General features: G+C 45.7%; 1 protein-coding gene across 2 annotated transcripts in view; it reads right to left on the bottom strand.

Annotated features, from left to right (window-relative positions):
* IQGAP2 (IQ motif containing GTPase activating protein 2) overlaps window positions 1-19,261 on the bottom strand; it is a 288,011-nt gene extending 268,750 nt beyond the window's left edge. The window contains exon 1 of one of the 2 annotated variants that reach the window (XM_004270825.4): window positions 18,838-19,261. In XM_004270825.4, coding sequence (XP_004270873.1) covers window positions 18,838-18,883 — 46 coding nt within the window. In that variant the 5' untranslated portion in view covers window positions 18,884-19,261. Of the gene's footprint in view, window positions 1-18,176; window positions 18,245-18,837 lie in introns of those variants that run through there. The other variant, XM_033430051.2, reaches the window with a different exon arrangement.
* Window positions 19,262-19,651: the final 390 nt, after the last annotated feature.

The following is a 19,651-nucleotide window of genomic DNA, read 5'->3' on the forward strand; positions in this document are numbered from 1 at the left end:
TCTCATCTTGTGACTCGAGGGTCTCAACAGTGAGGTTATTGGCACAGACCATGGGAAAACCTGCTCTCAATCTGACCCATGAAGTGAGTTACACAACAACTTCCAATTCAAATGCATTCCATCCTCCAACTCCTGACACCAGCACATGTGAAAAAGTCCTATTTCCATGTGGCACACAAGCACTGACCCACAAGGTCTAAATGGCCGGATGAAGCCCATAGGCTTGGGAAAAAGGGAGCAGAAAAGCCAGGCCAGCAAGCTGATTCACTGGCAATTCATTTCATCACACCAACAGTCTCTACACCAGACGATATTATCCCCAGTCAGCGAAGTCCAGATGGGGAAGAGCTTCTTATCTCACAAACAGAAGCAGTAATATGAAAACTAATGTGGGTGGGGTCCCCCCCATTTTTAATGATTACAGGTCTGAGAGAAATGAAAACTACAGAGTAGGAAACATAGTTCTACTTAAAACAACTGTTAACAATGTGATGTACCTCCTTCCAGTCCTTTCCCCCACAGGAGTCAAGTTCTAAATTCACCACGGTGTATCCTGCTTTCTCACTTTATTTTCTAAGCACTTCTCCACATCATTCAAACCTAGTTTAAGTTTTCTGTGGTTCTCCAATGGCAACATTAACAGCTGTCTGCTATTCAGACTTCAAAAGTTTATGTGTAACAGAAGGTAGTAAATAAAGAGGATGGAGAAGAAAAAGGAAACTGAAGCAATAAAATTTTAATGAAGGATCCATCTCTCTAAACAGTCTTGGCCACCAGGGTTATGAGTTTCAAACCTCTCCTTGAATTCTGCTGGAGTCAGTCAAGAGGCTTGCCCTGAGCTAGGACAAGCTCCAGATGGATCAAATACAGGGGAAGAGATAGCAAGGCAGGCATGGGCTTGGAGTCACTGATGATGAGAAGAAACGCTCAGGAGGAAGAAGCAAAAATGGTCCAACTGTCGGTGCCTCTTCAGTGTCTAAGAATCCTTGCCTTCGTGGCTGTCAGGACACTCCATCCACTCTGCTCTCCCTCCCTCTAATCAGTCCTGCATGCATGGGATTGAGGCATATCAATCCCGGGCTTCAGTTCACACTATCTCCTCTTCTGGAATGCTCCTTTCTCCACCCACTGAGCACGCTCTACGTGCCAGGTACTGTGCTAAGTGCTTTACATTTGCATCCCCTTTCGTTCTCAGGATGCCATCAGATAGGTACCACTACTTCATCCCTTCATTCTGCGGGAGGGGAAACCAGAGCTGAATGGTAGTAAGTGACAGAATCAGGGCTCTGAGACACTGTGCCATCTCCATCAGAAGGTCAGCTCTCTGAGAGCAGAGACCAGGCCAAGGGGCTCATTTGTCAACTGACCACTTCACTTACATCTCACTTTCTTCCTAAAAGTATCTGAGCAGGTTAACAAAGATAGATATGTGGGAGGCAGGGGGGGGATGTATAAATACAAAGAAATGAAATTAGGTAAAGGAAACAAAAGCAGACAAGAACAATGAAGGCAGAGGGCTATAAATACACCAAAAACAATGTGTAAGCCCTTCACAGAAGTCTACAGATAAGCTCCAAATTTGTACTTCTGACCTTTTATCAGTCTGAGCAAAAAACAGAAAGTGGCTGTTTGTAAACCTGTTATGGATCTATGGCAGAAAGTCCTGTTGCCATAAAAATTATGTTGGAAACAATGTATGTTTCAGCCATCCAGCCTAATCAAAGGACTTCTAAACGAGCCTATTTTATGCTTAACTGTTGGCTAAACCTGCATGCACCGCAAGGTGAACTTGACAGAAACATCTCTAAGAAGAACCACACACTTCCCAGTTCCCTTATTCAGAATGCGCTGAATAGGTTTTAAGTCACTGAGAGAGGATTTAAATTATCATTATGTGGTGCTGGCTCCTCAACAGTGCTGCGATTACTGCTGTCTTTCTCTCACTGGGTAGCGCCCATCCAGGCACCACCGCCTTCTGATGCTTCCAAATCCTTTCTTTGATCTCCGCTGCTTCTACACTTTTCCTTCGTTCATCTGTTTTCGTGATGATGTCTCAGCTTTGGTGATGACCAAGCATGGACTTGACAGCAGGCACTAGCCAACCCCACTAACTCCCTGCGTCTCCCTGGCCACATGCATCACTGTTTTCTTGTTTGTTTGCTTTGTTTTGTTTTGGCCATGCCATGCTTGTGGGATCTTAGTTCCCCGACCAGGGATTGAACCTGGGACCACAGCAGTGAATCCTAACCATTAGACCGCCAGGGAATTCCCTATACATCACTGTTCACGACCAGCTAAAGTCACTGTGCGAAAAAGTTCAGATGTCTGAAATTCTTCCTTTGCCCAAATTTAATGGCTATACTGCATTGCACAGTATCCCCCCCCCAAATTCATGTCTGCCCGGAAATGGGGTCTTTGCAGATGCAATAAATTAAAATGAAGTCACAATAGATTAGGGGGGCCCCTAACCCAATGACTTATAAGAAGAAAAAACAGCCAGGGATAACACCATGTGACCGTGGAGGCAGATACTGGACTGATACACCTAAAAGCCAAGGAACTCTAACGACTACCAGCAACAAGCATAAGCTAGGAAGAGGCAGGGAAGGACCTCCCAGCAGAGCCTTCAGAGAGAGTGTAGCCCAGCCAACACCTTGATTTTGGACTTCTAGCCTAGAGAATGTGGGAGAATAAATGTCTCTTATATTAAGCCACACAGTTTGTTTTAATTTGTTACAAAAGGAAACTAGTACGATGGCTAAAATGCTTTACCCAGAAGACATAGTACCAAGTACACAAAACTGACTTTTTAACTTGTATCCAACAGGTACAGCAGGCACAAGGTCTGTAGTCACACTGCCTGGGTTCAAATCCTAACGCTGCCACTTACTAGCTGTGGGCCCTTGGGCAGTTACTTAACCTCTCTGTACCTCAGTTTTCCCACCTATAAAATGGGGATAATATTACCAATCTCAGAAAGTTGTCCTAAGGATTAAACTGGGTGATTCATATAAAGTGCTCAGAGCCACGCCTGGCACCTACAAGCACTCTATATTTGTTATTATCAGCATCATCAGAGGTTAAACGGACAGAAAAAGGTAGGAACCAGTCCCTTCTTCTTAGAATTGTGTACACAATGCCCACCTCTCGTGGTCCTGTCCCCTCCTAGCAGGCACGAAAAACCATGGGATGTCTCTCCCAGGGATGTGCAGAGACCAGGGTTAAGATCAGGATCCTCCAGTGAAATAGGACTGTCCCAGTTTCAATACTTCCAGGCTATTCTGCGGAGCCTAACCCTAACCCTCTTGTTAAATAATCCTAGGAACTCCACAAGTGATACTCGGCACGCATTCCAAACTAATCATTAAGAGACGACAACCTGGTTACACAGAACTAGACTGCTGATCCCGTAATGCTCATTTCCAACCAGGGAGCCGAAGGATGAGCAGCCTTCCAAAACAGCAGGTTGTCTGGTCCTGGCTCCACCTAAGCCAGGGACAATGAAGCCAGAATCCTCCAAACACACTTTCTTACTCTGGACTCCATGGCCCCAGCAGAATGACCGACACTCACCCTTAGGAAATGGCTTCCCCTTACTTTCAGTTCACAGTTGTTCTAGAGCCCTTGCTCTCACAGGGTCCTGCCACCTTCTGCTCTGGGTAGAAGTCACCACGTTAGAAGCCTCTGTCTGCCAGCCACAAGACAGCCACATGGAGACACCAAGTCTAGTACAACTCAATAACTCATTTTAAAAATATCAGCATTCCAAATAATACTTCCAAGGATGATTGGAATTATCTAACTAGCATCATTGAAATTGATGAGAGATATATTAATAGCTTGCACTGAGTGCCTTCTCGGTACTAGACACAGCATTTTTATGTAGATTAATTCATTCAGTTCTAACTACTATTATTATCCCCATTTTACAGTTGAACAGCATGAATCAGGGAAGTTATGATTTTGCCCCAGGTCACACAGCTGATACAGTTGATCCTTGAACATGGGAATCAGAGGCATCGACCTTCTGCAGTCAAAGATCCATGTGTAACTAACAGGCGGTCCCTCCGTATCCACGGAGTCAACCAACCGAGGATAATGTAGTACTGCAATATTTACTATTGAAAAACATACAAGTGGACCTGAGCAGTTCAAACACATGTTTTCAAGGGTTAACTGTATTTGGAGGAGCCAGCTTAACAAATGAAAACAATACTCAAAATCCTATATACCCGGGACTTCCCTGGTGGCGCGGTGGTTAAGAATCTGCCTGTCAATGCAGGGGACGTGGGTTTGAGCCCTGGTCCGGGAAGATCCCACATGCCATGGAGCAACTAAGCCCATGCGCCACAACTACTGAGCCTGTGCTCTAGAGCCCGTGCTCCACAACAAGAGAAGCCACCGCAATGAGAAGCCCGTGCACCACAACGAAGAGTAGACCCAGCTCGCCTCAACTAGAGAAAGACTGCACACAGCAACAAAGACCCAATGCAGCCAAAAGTAAATAAATAAAATAAATAAATTTGTATATTAAAAAAAAAATCCTATACACCCCAGAGAGGCAACCAGTTACCTCCCTTTGCACTACTTACAGAGTCCAAAGGCAACCCCTTGTCTATGGAGTAATACTATTTAAATGATCAACCAAAAGCTAAACTCTCTTAAAGGTTATGCATAATGTAAATGAAATGCTACATGCTAACCCTTGTCCTGCCTCCCACCCGGGGTTGCAAAGAAGTAAATCTTGCCACATCTAGACATTGGTCTTTATCCCCTATGAAGAAGAGGGATCCACACATGACCTTGGGCTGGTCACCTGAACAGGAGCCCAGAGGCCTGCATTCTGAGTTCTCCCTTGAACTCAAAGATATTTTACTCTTCTGAGGCTTCAATTCACTTAATTGAAAAGGGAGAGATGTGGGGCAATTCCCTCCAAATTAAACATAGAATCACCATACAATCGAGCAATCCCATTTCTGGGTATACATGCAAAAGAAGGAAATTTTTGTTCATAGGTATATACTTGTACACCTATGTTCACAGCAGTATTATTTGCAAGAGCCAAAAGGGAAACTACCCAGGCTGTCCATCAACAGACGAATAAACAAAATATGGTATATATGTACAAGAGAATATTATTCAGCCTTAAAATGGAAGGAAATTCTAATATATGGTACAACTTGGATGAATCTCGAGGACACTAAACTAAGTGAAACAAGCCACTCACAAAAGGACAAACACTGTATGACTCCACTCATATGATGTATCTAGGGTAGTCAAAAGCAGAGGAAGACAGAGAAAGAAGGGTGGGTTGCAGGCAATGGGAGGAGGGGGGATGGGTAGCTATTGTTGAACGGATACAGTGTCAGTTTGAGAAGATGAAAAAGTTCTGGAGATGGATGGTGGTGACGGTTGCACAAAAATGTGAGCGCACCTAACGCTACTGCACTTACACTTAAGAATGGTTAAAATGGTAAACTTGATGCTCTGTACTTTACGACAAACACGTGTACACGCAGAGAAAGGGGTTTTCATTAATTCAATGAATTTCAAACCTTGGCCGCACACTGGAATCTCCCATGGAGATTTCTTAAAATATCTATTCATCACTGGTAGTAACACGTTGGACATGGTGGACTTCTGATGTGATGTACTGGGAGGAAACGTCGTCACTCATGAGGCTTTCATGCCAAGAATTGCACCTGGGCTTCTTAGGGGATTCAATGTCATTGAATTAAAAGGGAGTGGAAGCACTGTTCCAGCCTGGGCAAGACTGAGGGGGGCATGACAGCCAAAGGCAATGTGAGACACTTGACTGGACGCTGGATCCAAAAATATGGCTATAAAGTACAGTTGAGGAAGATCTTAGTGTAGAATTTAAAAGTGGATGGTAGACTTGAATGCACGGTACCAGTGGTACGGAAGATGGGGTTGTGGAGGAGAGTATCCTTGTTGTTGGCCTGTGAGATGCGTGAAGTATTGAGGGCTAAGCTGTCAGAGTCTCTGCGATGCAACGGTGCAGCAGGCTGTTAACAGTGTGAAGCTAAGTGAAAGGCATGGACATTCAAAGTATCCTTCTTTGTGGTTTTGAGGGCTCAAAAAAAAATCAAAATAAAACAAAATAAAAATGTTTATGCCAGAGCTCTACCCCCACACAGATAAACAGAACATCTGGGGGCTGGGATCCAGGGAATCAGTGTTTTCTTTGTGACGCTCCCCTGGAGATTATAATGGGCAGTCAGGTTGACAACTAGGAATTAAAAGAGCTCTAAACCGAGATGTGATATTACGGCGTGTATAACAGCAAAGATGTGCAATTAACCTAAGAGGGTGGCCCACTGTTGATACCCAGCGGCCCTGGGAAATTTCTTCAGTCCCAAATGATCCCAGCTGCCCTACCTTCCACCCTTCCCTTACTTTTCTTAAAAATAAGCCACAACATTTCAACTTTGTAAAGAAATGAGCTCTATCAACAGACGAGGAAACAAGCGGCTCCCAAGCTTTATTGTTCCCCCTCATTGTAGATTTCCCATGTCTCATAAAATAGTTTCCCTTTAAGAAACATTCTCCTATAGCAGAGGTCTCAAAGACACTCTTGAAATGTCTTTTCAACTTTGAGGCACCTTATGTTTTCATTATTTACACTGCCTAGTAAGACAAATGTTTAGATAGATAAGGAAGAATCTGGCCAAAGATTACACACGAGGATTTAGAAAATTTGTATCTCAAACATATTGCTACCCAAAGCGAAAATTTTGCTTTTCAAACTGGAGAAGGAAGGGGGGGAAGGAAAAGCCTCATTTCAAACATGGGTCCAAAAACAGCCTATGTCATAAAACTGAAGTGGCACTGCCTTTGAGGTAGGCGATAGAGTGATGAGCCCTTTTCAACACTAATAGGACTACCTGAAAGAGGTATTCATGTAAGCAGCTAAATTACCCCACACCACCCATATATAACACTTGAACAGTTTTCAGAGCAATCTCCCGTACCTCACACCCCTTTTGACGTAAACATAAACCCACTTCTCAAATGTGTAGACGGAAGCTCAGAGAAGCCATACCCCATGCCATACAGTAAGTGGTACCTCCACCTAAGCCCTCAGATGCTAGGTGCTGCCCTTGCCGTCACAGTGCCCCATGACTCTCATCCCTCCAGGGTGACAACACTTCCATTCCAGCTACCTCAGTTTTACAACATAATTCAGGGGATGATGCCAGCTTCCAAGGGGGAGACTCACCTTGCTCTGTCTGCATACTGTTCATAAATGTTTTCCTCCCCATTTGAGTGGTGAAAGTAGCAAATGCCGCCTCCAGCTCAGGGACACTCCGAAGCTTCTTATCCATCTTATATAAGGCTCTGCTCACACTTCACCGAAGGCATTTAGTCTACAAGCCCCGGGGAACTTCCATCATACACACAGCATCCAGCACGTCGTGTTGAATAAAAAAATAACGAGTGGTCTACCTCGGTGAGGCGCTTGAGAGTTCTCCTGAGTCAGGAGAATAACTCCCTGCTTTTACGTCAACCACCTTTATTTCACTGTGAACACTATTTCTTAATCCACTGCCTTTTACAAGTCGGCTTCCCACACACTTTCCCCTCACAAATTTTAAAAACTTTGATTAGCTACTGCTCACCTGGGATTTTTGCCTATCACCGCTCCCTGCCTCACCTTGCTTATCTTTATAGTTTTCATGCAACCTCTCATCATCTCGATCCCAACTACAACAGCTTAACTAGAGCATCCTGGACCTCTCAACACTTTAGCCTTTCAATCTCTGTCTCTCACACAAGCATGTGCGCATGTACACGCACACGCACGCACACACACACACAGACACCCTAGAAAATTAGATCTCCACTGAATCCTTCCCATAATAACAGACCTGTTTTTCAGACTCTAATTTTTTCAAGGCAAAGTTCATAGCTAACAATAACTTTGTATCTTGAGTAGCAAAGGGTAACTGTTCTAACTTTTCTAAGTATAAAAACATTTTTGAAGCAACTGACAAAGGATTAATCTCCAAAATTTACAAGCATCTCACGCAGCTCAATATCAAAAAAACAAACAACCCAATCCCAAAATGGGCAGAAGACCTAAATAGACATTCCCCCAAAGAAGATATACAGATTGCCAACAAACACATGAAAGAATGCTCAACATCGTTAATCATTAGAGAAATGCAAATCAAAATTACAATGAGATATCTCACACTGGTCAGAATGGCCATCATCAAAAAATCTACAAACAATAAATGCTGGAGAGGGTGTAGAGAAAAGGGAACCCTCTTGCACTGTTGGTGGGAATGTAAATTGATACAGCCACTATGGAGAACAGTATGGAGGTTCCTTAAAAAACTAAAAATTGAACTACCATACGACCCAGCAATCCCACTACTGGGCATATACCCTGAGAAAACCATAATTCAAAAAGAGCCATGTGCCACAATGTTCATTGCAGCTCTATTTACAATAGCCAGGACATGGAAGCAACCTAAGTGTCCATCGACAGTTGAATGGATAAAGATGCGGCACATATATACAATGGAATATTACTCAGCCATAAAAAGAAACGAGATTGAGTTATCTGTAGTGAGGTGGATGGACCTAGAGTCTGTCATACAGAGTGAAGTCAGAAAGGGAAAAACAAATACCGTATGCTAACATACATATATGAAATATAAAAAGAAAAAAAAATTTCTGAAGAACCCAGGGGCTAGATGGGAATAAAGACATAGACCTACTAGAGCATGGACCTGAGGATACAAGGATGGGGAAGGGTAAGCTGGGACGAAGTGAGAGTGGCATGGACATATATACACTACCAAATGTAAAATAGATAGCTAGTGGGAAGCAGCCGCATAGCACAGGGAGATCAGCTAGGTGCTTTGTGACCACCTAGAGGGGTGGGATAGGGAGGGTGGGAGGGAGACACAAGAGGGAAGAGATGTGGGGATATATGTATATGTATAGCTGATTCGCTTTTTTATACAACAGAAACTAACACACCACTGTAAAGCAATTATACTCCAATGAAGATGTTAAAAAAAATAACTAAAGAATGTATTATGCACATAAAATTAATAAAGTGTCTTTTTTCTTTGTCTGAAAAAACAAAACAAAAACATTTTTATAGTAGAAAATTTGGAGAAGAAGAAAACACTTTATTTTTAAGTTCACCCATTATCTCATTACCTAGAAAGAACTACTGCTGACATGTTGAATGACTTATATGCCAGACACTGGGGATACAGCAGTGACCAAAAGACACAGTTGTGACCCTCATGGATTTTATTGCTGTTCTATTTTATCCATGTTATTCTCGGAGTCATCAATGTAGTACAATTTTTAATAAATTTATTTTTATTATTTATTTATTTATTTTTGGCTGTGTTGGGTCTTTGCTGCTGTGCGTGGGCTTTCTCTAGTTGCGGTGAGCTGGGGGCTACTCTTCATTGCGGTACACGGGCTTCTCATTGGGGTGGCTTCACTTGTTGCAGAGCACGGGCTCTAGGCGTGCGGGCTTCAGTAGTTGTGGCATGTGGGCTCAGGAGTTGTGGCACATGGTCTCAGTAGTTGTGGCTCACAAGCTCTAGAGCGCAGGCTCAGAAGTTGTGGCACATGGGCTTAGCTGCTCCATGGCATGTGGGATCTTCCCAGACCAGGGCTCGAACCCATGTCCCCGGCACTGGCAGGCAGATTCTTAACCACTGCACCACCAGGTAAGTCCCAATGTAGTACAATATTTGTTTTTTTTAATTAATTTATTTTTGGCTGCTTTGGGTCTTCGTTGCTGCGCACGGGCTTTCTCTAGTTGTGGTGAGTGCGGGCGAGTGGGGGCTACTCTTCGTTGTGATGCGCGGGCTTCTCATTGCGGTGGCTTCTCTTGTTGCAGAGCACGGGCTCTAGGCTCATGGGCTTCGGTAGTTGTGGCACGTGGGCTCAGTAGTTGTGGCTCACAGGCTCTAGAGCACAGGCTCTGTAGTTGTGGCTCACTGGCTTAGTTGCTCCGCGGCACAGGGGATCTTCCCGGACCAGGGATCAAACACATGTCCCCTGCACTGGCAGGCATTTTCTTACCCACTGTGCCACCAGGGAAGTCCCAATGTAGTACAATATTTTTCAAAACACATTTGCTTTATTTTTTGAAAGGTAATACGTGGTAAAAACAATTCAAATAATATTCTCACCCTTGCCCTCAGTCTCTCTCCCCAAAGGTAACCTCTGAAAAGATGTTTGCATAACCTTCTAGAAATATTCATGAGTACATAGGTTAAGTCTATCTTCCCTGTTTGGTTGCTGGATTTTCTCTGTCCTACTCAACAGATCAAAGGTACACATTTTCAAAGATTTCAAAACCACTACACAGAAGCACGTTATAAGTTCCATTTCTTTCTCAGAGTTCACCTAATCAAATGCGCAAAGTTAACAACCAGAGTCTACTTTGAAGAATAATACAAAAGCACAACCCTCCAAACTGTTGGCCAATTCAAACTGACAACAGCATATATTCTATTGCAGAACTGAGGAGGAAAGCTCTGAAACTGTCCCCAGAATCAGTGCCAAAGCAAGGAAAGGACTCATGCGTCCCTGGTTCTCATGGACAGATAACTGTATCTTTATACATTCTCTTTATTTTTTTATATATTTAAAATTTTATGACTTTAAATATTACAACTGAATCTTTAAAAAAAAACTGAGGGAGGGAGGGGGAAGAGGCCTAAAAAAACATAAAGGAAATAAAAATGGACAAGGATTAAGGGAGTATGGTATAGATTTCAGGTAATTTTAAGCACTGGATAATTTTAATCTAGAAAGAAGGCCTCACTCTTTTTAAATGAATATTTTTTCCTTTGGAAAATAAAAATCATTAGTAGAAACAGAACGGAAGTGAGAGCCTATCTGTGTTAGCTATGTAATGACCATTTCTCGGAAAAACTTCCTAAGAGTGCAGTATGAGCAAGGCTCTGGATTTGATACGAGGGGAGCAGAGTTTATGGGGTGGGTGAACGGAGAACTCATACTCCGTGAGGCTGATGATGTGACTGGCATCTTGCCGGGTCCCTTACCCCAACCCTGCGAAGCCTGCCTGGTCAGCTCAGGGCTGAGGCAAAGAATGTGGAAGCGACCGACATACCCAGGGACCCAGGTAGGAACCAGGCAAGTCTGGCTGTTCCCAATGCTCCCTTCTGGGGGAGATGAGGAGTAGAAGGGTCGATAGGAAACATTTGTATGAAACTTCCTGGAAAAAACAAAAAACAAAACAAAACCCTGGTAGAAGAAAGGGGGAAGAGCAGAATGAATGAATAATCTGAATGTGGGGACACAAGAAGCAACGAAGATTCTCTACTTCCAATGGCTCCAATATCCCAATTATTCCTCTAAGTTGAACTTCACTGGCCCATGAACCTAAAGTTTCACTATCTTTCTAGAGGCAGTAAGGGATCCTGAGGGATGTCAAATGAACCCAGCACACTTCCTCCTCCTCTTGCTCAACCCCCTTCTAAATCCCCACAGTACTAGGTTGACCAGAAGGTTGGACGATGCTCTCATCAAAGCCAAACTCCACAATCTGAATTAGGCATGAAGATTAACACTTATTTCAAGCAGCTTCTTCCTATCTCGATAGTGTCATGAACCCTTGGGCTTTCAAACCAGCCACAGCAGCTATGATCAACTTAACCCTGAAATGAGACAACAGGTTGCTTAGTAACTGCAGAATAATTCCTCACTCAGGTATGCTAGTGACAATTCCGCAACCACTTCTAAGATGATAAAACAATGCAGCGCAGAAATCCAACCCACCATCCAACTTTATTTGTTAACAGTCAGCAAAAGAACACGTTAGCTGGTTTTTTTTTAAGTATACATGAACAAGAATTTGATCTCCACCCAAACTGATAGACTGACTCCACTTCCATATAGATAACTATTTTCCCGTTGAGTATATATGTTCAAGAAAGCATGGGATGTTTATGTCAATTATATCTCAATTTAAAAAACATATACGGGGCCAAGATTTTAAATCCACTTTCTGTTAAAGTGAGAAGAGAGCAAGGAGGTGGGGAGACAGGCAAGGGGCAGCAGAGATGAGAGCAATACTACTGCCACCCCTCCCCCACCAGTCAAGTGCGGGCACTATGGAGACACATTTTGAATGTGCATTGAATCATTTAACCCTCTGAGCATGCACTTTCCCATCTACACTTTAGAGGGGTGGAAATGGAAGCACAGAGAAATTAAAATAACTTGCCTAGGTTCCACAGAGGGTGAAAGCAAATTTAACTCAACATTAAATATTTGCCTGGCAGTCAAACTCTTGAGATTATCTTTAATTTAACAGATAATAGAAACAAGTTCCTCATTCAGACCAACAGTGCAGTGCTGACACTTTAAGCAAAATCTGTCACAACAGCAAATATTGACTGAGTGTCTTCTAGGTACCAGGGTTCCAGGTTACCAGCTAGGTACTGAACCTAAGCATTCCTTAAGTATTTCAAACATCTGTTGCTTCAATCACATGCAAATCAAGTCCATTTATATGAAGATGACTAAGGATCTGCCTGAACATTATGTAAGACTGAGTTCATATTGGCAATAAAATGAGAAGTGAGCCCAAATTATCAGGAACTAATCTGCCTTAATGTGCAAAAAATGATATGAAAATGTCCTTCTTTAGAGATGCAGGAGTAATGGAAAAAGCAGAACAATTAAAAGTCCTCTTGGGGGATCCTAAGCAAAAAAATCAGAGGAATGTCCTCCTATCTTTAATCAATAGAAAAATAAACAGATCAGTAGTTTTCTGTAATGTGGGCATGACCTAGGTGCACTAATTCCTATCAGATAGTATCTCTGCTAACATACTCAGCTGCTCTCAAAGTTGTGAATGAATGAAGAACACTTGAAGTTGTCCTGGATAAAAAAAATGGAGGGAAGAGACAACTTTCAACCCTTACTGTCCAGGCCCCGCCCTACAAGGATTAAAGTCCAGAATGGCCAGGATTGGGACCTTCCTTATTCCACAAACAGGTTCCCCAGCTCACTCAGCCTTCCCAATGGCTCCAGAGAGCACCACCTCCCCCTAGAGATCCTTGGGGAGTTGATGTCACTTAATCCCTAGTTAGTGGAGATTTGGCACTTTATCTTCTAAATCACATTTGTTTCCCAGAAGGGAGAAAAGCAACCTTAACGCCATACCGAAACAGATCCTATAAAATAAACACAAACCTGTCCAGAAATCAATGCCGGGGTTTGTATGCCATGCATGTGTGTGCTCAGATCAAACACACAAGGCACGCTGTAAATAAAGCATTTGGTGACGTGCTCACGTGTTTTTACTTACATGACAAAAACTTGCAAGCACTGTGGAGAGGGTAATCTGTGTATTAGGGATGTTTTTTCACCCTTGCACTAGAGCAGTGCATCAGAAGCCCTTGTAGGACCCCCCCACACACACTGCCCGACTCAGGAGGTCTGGGTGGGGCAGGGGATTCGCCTTTCCAACAGGTTCCCAGGTGATGCTCTACAGCCCTTGCTGCTCCGGGAACTGCTCCAGCAAAGCAACTGCACTGACCGGAGAAACAGCTGTCAGTGCCTTGGTCACCTTGGAAAGAAGGGCCATGCACAACCCATGACTGTAAAGTTAAGGGAGAGTCCAGTGAGAGTGTAGTCCAATCTGAGGACCTGCTAATGAACTGGAAACTCGGCATTAGCCGCTTTCAACCAAACTGAGATGTTCTCCTGTGACTGCCCTAAACCTCCAGTGAAATTTCAGAAGTCAAAATTGCCATTAAGTAATGGAGAGTATGAGGGAAAAAAGAGGGAGAAGAAGCCCTACCCCCTAGATAATTTCGCTGTCCTTGCCCTGCTGTAACTACACCATTTTTTTGTTTTAACCTGTTTTCAGAGAATTTACGTTCTGAAATGGTTTGGAGTTAGCTGTCTGTCTCCCTGGCTGGAGTCTGTTAGGCTCCGGTGAGGGTCCAGACCTACCTCTCTTTGTATTCGTTGGATGCCACCAGTTCCAGAAGCATCATCATGATTCACTTCTAGCCTATCCCAAGTGGAACTATCTGGCGGAACTATCTGGCAGAACCAACCTGGCAGTAAAAAGAATTCCCCAACCTAGAAGCATGGTGAAGGGTCCTCTGAGCAACGAGAGAGAGGGCACCCCCCGATGCACACGTCCCCAAACCTCACCCACCCTCCTGCTCTTTCCAACCCCATGCATTCCAAGCACACCCACCCTTCCCACTTCATCAGGTCACTTGCCAAAAAAAAGACCTCTCAAAGAGCGAGATACTTCAGTGAGAGACTAGATCAAGCTACTCTTAGGACAGCTCTGCCTTTTGTTGCCTACAAACAAAGGATTCCATGATAAATTCCCCTCTGGCTACACCTCCTTTCCACAGCACCTATCCACACCTCCTAAGCGTCATCCCCACCAAAATACTCATGCAACAAATACACGGGAACGCCTTTCAGTTTTCCCTCTGACCTCCCTCCAGGTCGTGGTCACAACCTTCATGACGCCTTCCCATTTCCCCACCCAAATCCATCACTCTCGTGTCTTCACTTCCACAGAACTTGGAAGTACACTAGTAAAAGTATAGGCATTACTCTTCATCTTCCAGATTCTCTTATAAGCTGTAAAGCTGTAACCATCTCAGTCATTTTCCCTTCGTCGGCAATGTGTTGTACATGTTAGGTGCTCAATTGACTGACGTCACTACAATGTGTTTAGCACTATGTGCAAGGAACCACACCAGCCACTGTCACAGGAATGGAAAACACCATCCTTCAAGGTATAAGAGAAACCCCCAAGGCTACTCAGGCAGTTAATGGCCAAGTCAGGATTTCAACTAGGATCTACTCAACACCACAGCTTTTGCCACTTCACTGACGCCATTCTGCCTTTCAAGGGAGAAAAACGAAATGGAACACTAAAGGGAAAAAGCCTCGGCTCACTGGTCAGTCAACCCTCTGCAAACTTCCGCTTGATTTCTCATCAACCCTAGACTTTAAGGCATGGCCAGTATATGTCATAAAGTGTGTTTTACAAATTATCCTATTTGGAATCATTGGAGCATGCAGCTATATTATGGAAAAGCCTTTCATTTCAGTGTCTCACAATGAGATGGGATGTCTCCACATACACACAGAATGTTTTACTGAAGCCTAGATGTACTCTACGAAAAGCCCATGTATTCTTTCATACTTTTCCTTAGGGGTAAAAAAACCAAATTAAACTCGAGAGAATACCACCCATCTTCTTTTAAAAGAGCACACTATCCAAATGGCTACAGGTTTCTGCAGTTTGAGAAAATCAGGACAAACACCTGAAACAGAGAGAAAGGAGGGGCGAAGCCCCGTTTGATGAGTCAAGAGAGGCAAATGGCAACAGCCAGTGAGAAAAGGCTTCAGGGTCTGACAGCACTGGCTTCCAAACTCCCTCTGTCACCAGCTAGCTGTGGGGTTTTGAGACAGTATCGGGGGGGGGGGGGTTTCAGCTTGGGGAAAACCCCTGGCCCTCTCAGAGGTCATAATAAGCAGGTGATCACAACAGCACGTGAAACACACAAGCACTTGGTAAATTCACCGACTTAAATTCCACACCCCATGCTTAAGTGCCTAACCTGTAGGACTTACCTGACTCAGATCAGAAGTTGAGTGGCCTTTGTTTCTCTTTTGATTACCGTGAAGACTTGGTAAGCATTAGATCTGCCTGAATACTAGCCTTTTAAATAAAATGAACTGCTGAAAAGCTTATGGAGTGGAAGGTGAGGGGCAAAAGCAAACCAATGGTTCCCTAGAGGAAAAAAGGTGTTTGCTAACACCTTAAGCAACACTAAACTCTCCAACAAACTGGATATTACAAGCTTAAACTCTCCCAAACAAGTCATTTGGGCTAAGGGCATGTGTAATTAAAGTTAAAGGCATACTAAAATAACACTTTAGCTGGTGACCTGAAAGAACCTTTTGAAAAGCTCAACCAAAACATTAGAGCATGTAGGAGGGACTTGACTTTTTGTCTATTACAGACAGCATTGCAGGGCAACACTGCATACATCCCTCTGCCTCCAAAGGAAAGCACTGATAGACCGTTAGAGCCAAGCTGCCCTAAACACAGATGTATTCAATCCTGTGTTTTTTTTGTTTGTTTGTTTTTTTGCGGTACGCGGGCCTCACTGCTGTGGCCTCTCCGGTTGCGGAACATAGGCTCCGGATGCGCAGGCTCAGCGGCCATGGCGCACGGGCCCAGCCGCTCCGCGGCATGTGGGATCTTCCCAGACCGGGGCACGAACCCGCGTCCCCTGCATCGGCAGGCGTACTCTCAACCACTGCGCCACCAGGGAAGCCCTCAATCCTGTTTTACACACCTGAATTTAACAGTTCAGAACTTCAATTTCTAGTACTGGGAAAGGGATAAGAGGCTTAGTTGTGTTGACCACTGAAACACACCAGTTACCAGTTGATTCAGAAATCTCACCATGCAGACCAGAGCATCAGTCAAAAGCTCAGAGCATCAGCCAGAACCTTCCCCTGCAACACACACATAAACACACCCATGCTGGGCTTATGCTACACTTTTAAAGAGAAGCAAATAGTGAAACACGTCATTTACAACGTTTCTCAGGAAAGGAAAGAAGTTTTGCAGAGGGTAGAAAACCACAATTCCTGCCACAGGCATATTGATTACTGCCCCACAGGAGCCACTTAAACGCTGACTGGATCATCAGTGATGAGTGAAATCATCTACGTCTAGTCACAAAGCCCCTCTTTGCTATCGCTGGTCTTTTTAACTCTCAAGTAACTGGAATAAAACTTTTGACAGATCACGGTGGCAACGTGTTTTCAGAACTCCTTTGGCAAATACATCACAGTTTGTTACAACAGCACAAAAATGATTTTGCAAATCATGCCTATGCATAACTTTCAATTAAATTTAGTTTTGATTGTAGAAAGATACTCTGGTTGTAATATAATATTCTACTCACGTCTAAATTAGTATAGCAGCTTCACCCTTTTCCTTTCTCCGTATCTTCTCTGCAGAATTACATTAGTGAGCTAATATTTCATCTTTGTTCTATAGAAACACCTCACAAAATAACTTCCAACAAGACGGCACATCACCTATTACACCAGACTCGTGAGAAAAGCTGGACGAGAATTTCCAAAAAAAGGGGCTATGTGCCGATGTGCAATGCTCTTCATGCTTGTGGGATCTGACTCTCCTAGACTGCCGCTTCTAAGAGCGCTCTAAAACTACAGGTGCATTCAATGAAAACCAAGGGCCATCACAGATGCTCACGCAGGGAAACAGATGGAAATGCCACATTAATGCACTGCATGCACTGCAAGTTTGCCCAGCACACTGAACTAGTGAGGGACGACACAGCAAACAGATCGTGGTTTAAAATGTGATATCAAAACGCATTTTTAAATTCATACTCGCCTAGTTTCTACACATTGTGGCCATCTTATCATTTGACACAGTGAAGCTACCATACATTCTGGGAGCCTGACACATAAAGGACTTTCACCTATCTGAAGATGGTTGACACCACTCCGGATGAGCACATCCCACCGCAAGGAACTCTGCCCTCTGTGTTGGTTAGGCAAAGTGCAAACTAAGGCTGCAAAGGGCAGGGCCGGGTTACTTGTTAAATACATTTCCATAGAGTACAGAGGCTGCAGCTGACTCCTCAGGCTGCCTCCTCACTGGCTGACACAGAAAAGGTCACCTGGGAAAATTAACTTCTCATCTCTGATGCTCCATTCCAAGACTGGCGGGGAGGAAAGGGAGGGTGAGCACGGTGACTACTCCCCTTTACTAGGCAAGCCTGTGGCCCTCACAACCAGCCAGAACCACAAAACATGCAGCAGGGTTCACTATCTTAACCCAAGCCTGGTACCCCTGCCACCAAGGCCAGCCTGGGCAAAAGATTAACCTGTGATCCGCCACAGGGATCACTGACAGGGCCAACCCTGTTGAGAGAGCGTGCCAACTTTCTGTTTGTTTTAAAGGAAATACTTCCTGACACAGGTTTGGTAAAGACTCTGAACTCTGCACATGAAGCCGTGTGGTTAGTTCTCATCTGGCTCTATCCACTCAAGATCCGCCAAAGCAACCTCTTTCCGAGGGTAGACCCTGGCTGGGTAATCGACACTACCTCATTCAAGTCACGCGGCTCCAACCGGATCCCGGGGAGCCCAGCGCCGCGTCCTGTCCCGGCTGCAATCCTCCCGCGCGCCGCACGGGGGGGATGGGCGAGGTGTCCCTTTCAGCCGCAGCAGGAAAGGACTCCCACCTGTGGGGCCCAAACTGGCTCTTGCGGCCCAGGTGAAGCACGAGGGGGCGGGGTAGGAGGAAACACGGCCCCTTCCAGGAAAGCCGACGTTGCTAGTAGCAGAATGCGCGGGCACACTACTAGCGGAGCCCACCTGCAGCCACAGCAAACAAACTTTCCTCCCCTCTGAGTTGGAAGAAAAGGGTCCCTTACGCCACCCCCTGGCCCGAGCCGGCAACGTCCAGGAGCTCCGAGGGCTCCTCACCTGATACCCTTAAACGCCCAACTTGGTGTGTCCCAGGGCGCAGACCCAGCTCTGCCTCGCGCCACGGTGGGGTGTGCGGGGTAGAGGACTGGGGTGCCAGCTGGGGATTAGGAATTTGTGGGGAGAGCGGGAGGACGCCGCTCACTAGCCTTTGCAACTCCAGCTCCCAACTTTGCCAGCCACCCAGCCGCTGCCCTCCGGTTCCTCCGCGGCGCGCACCCGGCTCCCTCGGTTTCTCCAACCCTCCCGTAGGGAACCCCGCGCGCCCGGCGCACTTACAGCCGTAGCGGGGTCTCTGCAGGGACGGCTGCTCCTCGTGGGGCATCCTGCGCGGTTCCGGGGGCCCGCACGCGGCGCGCCCCCCGCGGCTCCCCTCGCTGGCCAGGCTCGCCGCTCCGCGCCCAGCCGGCGCGCTAGTATCCGGCCTCTCGCGGCCCTCCCCTGGCCGCCCCGAGATGGGCGCCCCGCTCGCTCGGTGCTCCCTCGTCAGCGCCCGCTGCCGCCGCCGCGCGCTGACACCGGAGCAAAAGTGAACTCTCCTCCCTCGCTCGCTCCGGGCCGCCGCCGCCGCCTCCCGGGCAGGTTTCCTTTCTCCTACAGCCCGGCCCCGTTATCCACCGCGGTGAGAGCGCGCGCCGCGGCGCAGCGACCTCTACCGCGCGCGGGGCGCAGCGCCCGGCCGCCTGGACCCGCCCCTGTCCGGCCCCGCGGCTGGAGGAAGGGGCTGCACGGGCCCTGGGCCGGGATCCCCTGCCACTGGGGCCCGCGGCCGCCCCGCCTGCTTTTTCACTTGTGGAGCGTTTAGAGGGTGGAAGTGAACCTCTGCGGAGAAGAGCAAGAAAAACCGCAGAAGACACAGCCAGCCCCAGCCGCCCAGGGTGTTGCTCGGTTACAGAAGGACAAACAGCGCGGTTCCTTTTCGTCTGGGGAGATTGCGCCTTGACTTTTTTTTTTCCTTTTTTCTTTTTTCCCCTCGAACGTTGCTTCTGTGACTCCTTGTCTACAAAATACCGGGTTCCCCTTTCATGACCAGAAACTGAGAGTGTGTGTTTGCTGGAGGGACAAGATAAACACTCGCTGAGCAACCACTCAA

Source organism: Orcinus orca, chromosome 3 (assembly GCF_937001465.1).
Source record: "Orcinus orca chromosome 3, mOrcOrc1.1, whole genome shotgun sequence".
Lineage (NCBI taxonomy): Eukaryota > Metazoa > Chordata > Mammalia > Artiodactyla > Delphinidae > Orcinus > Orcinus orca.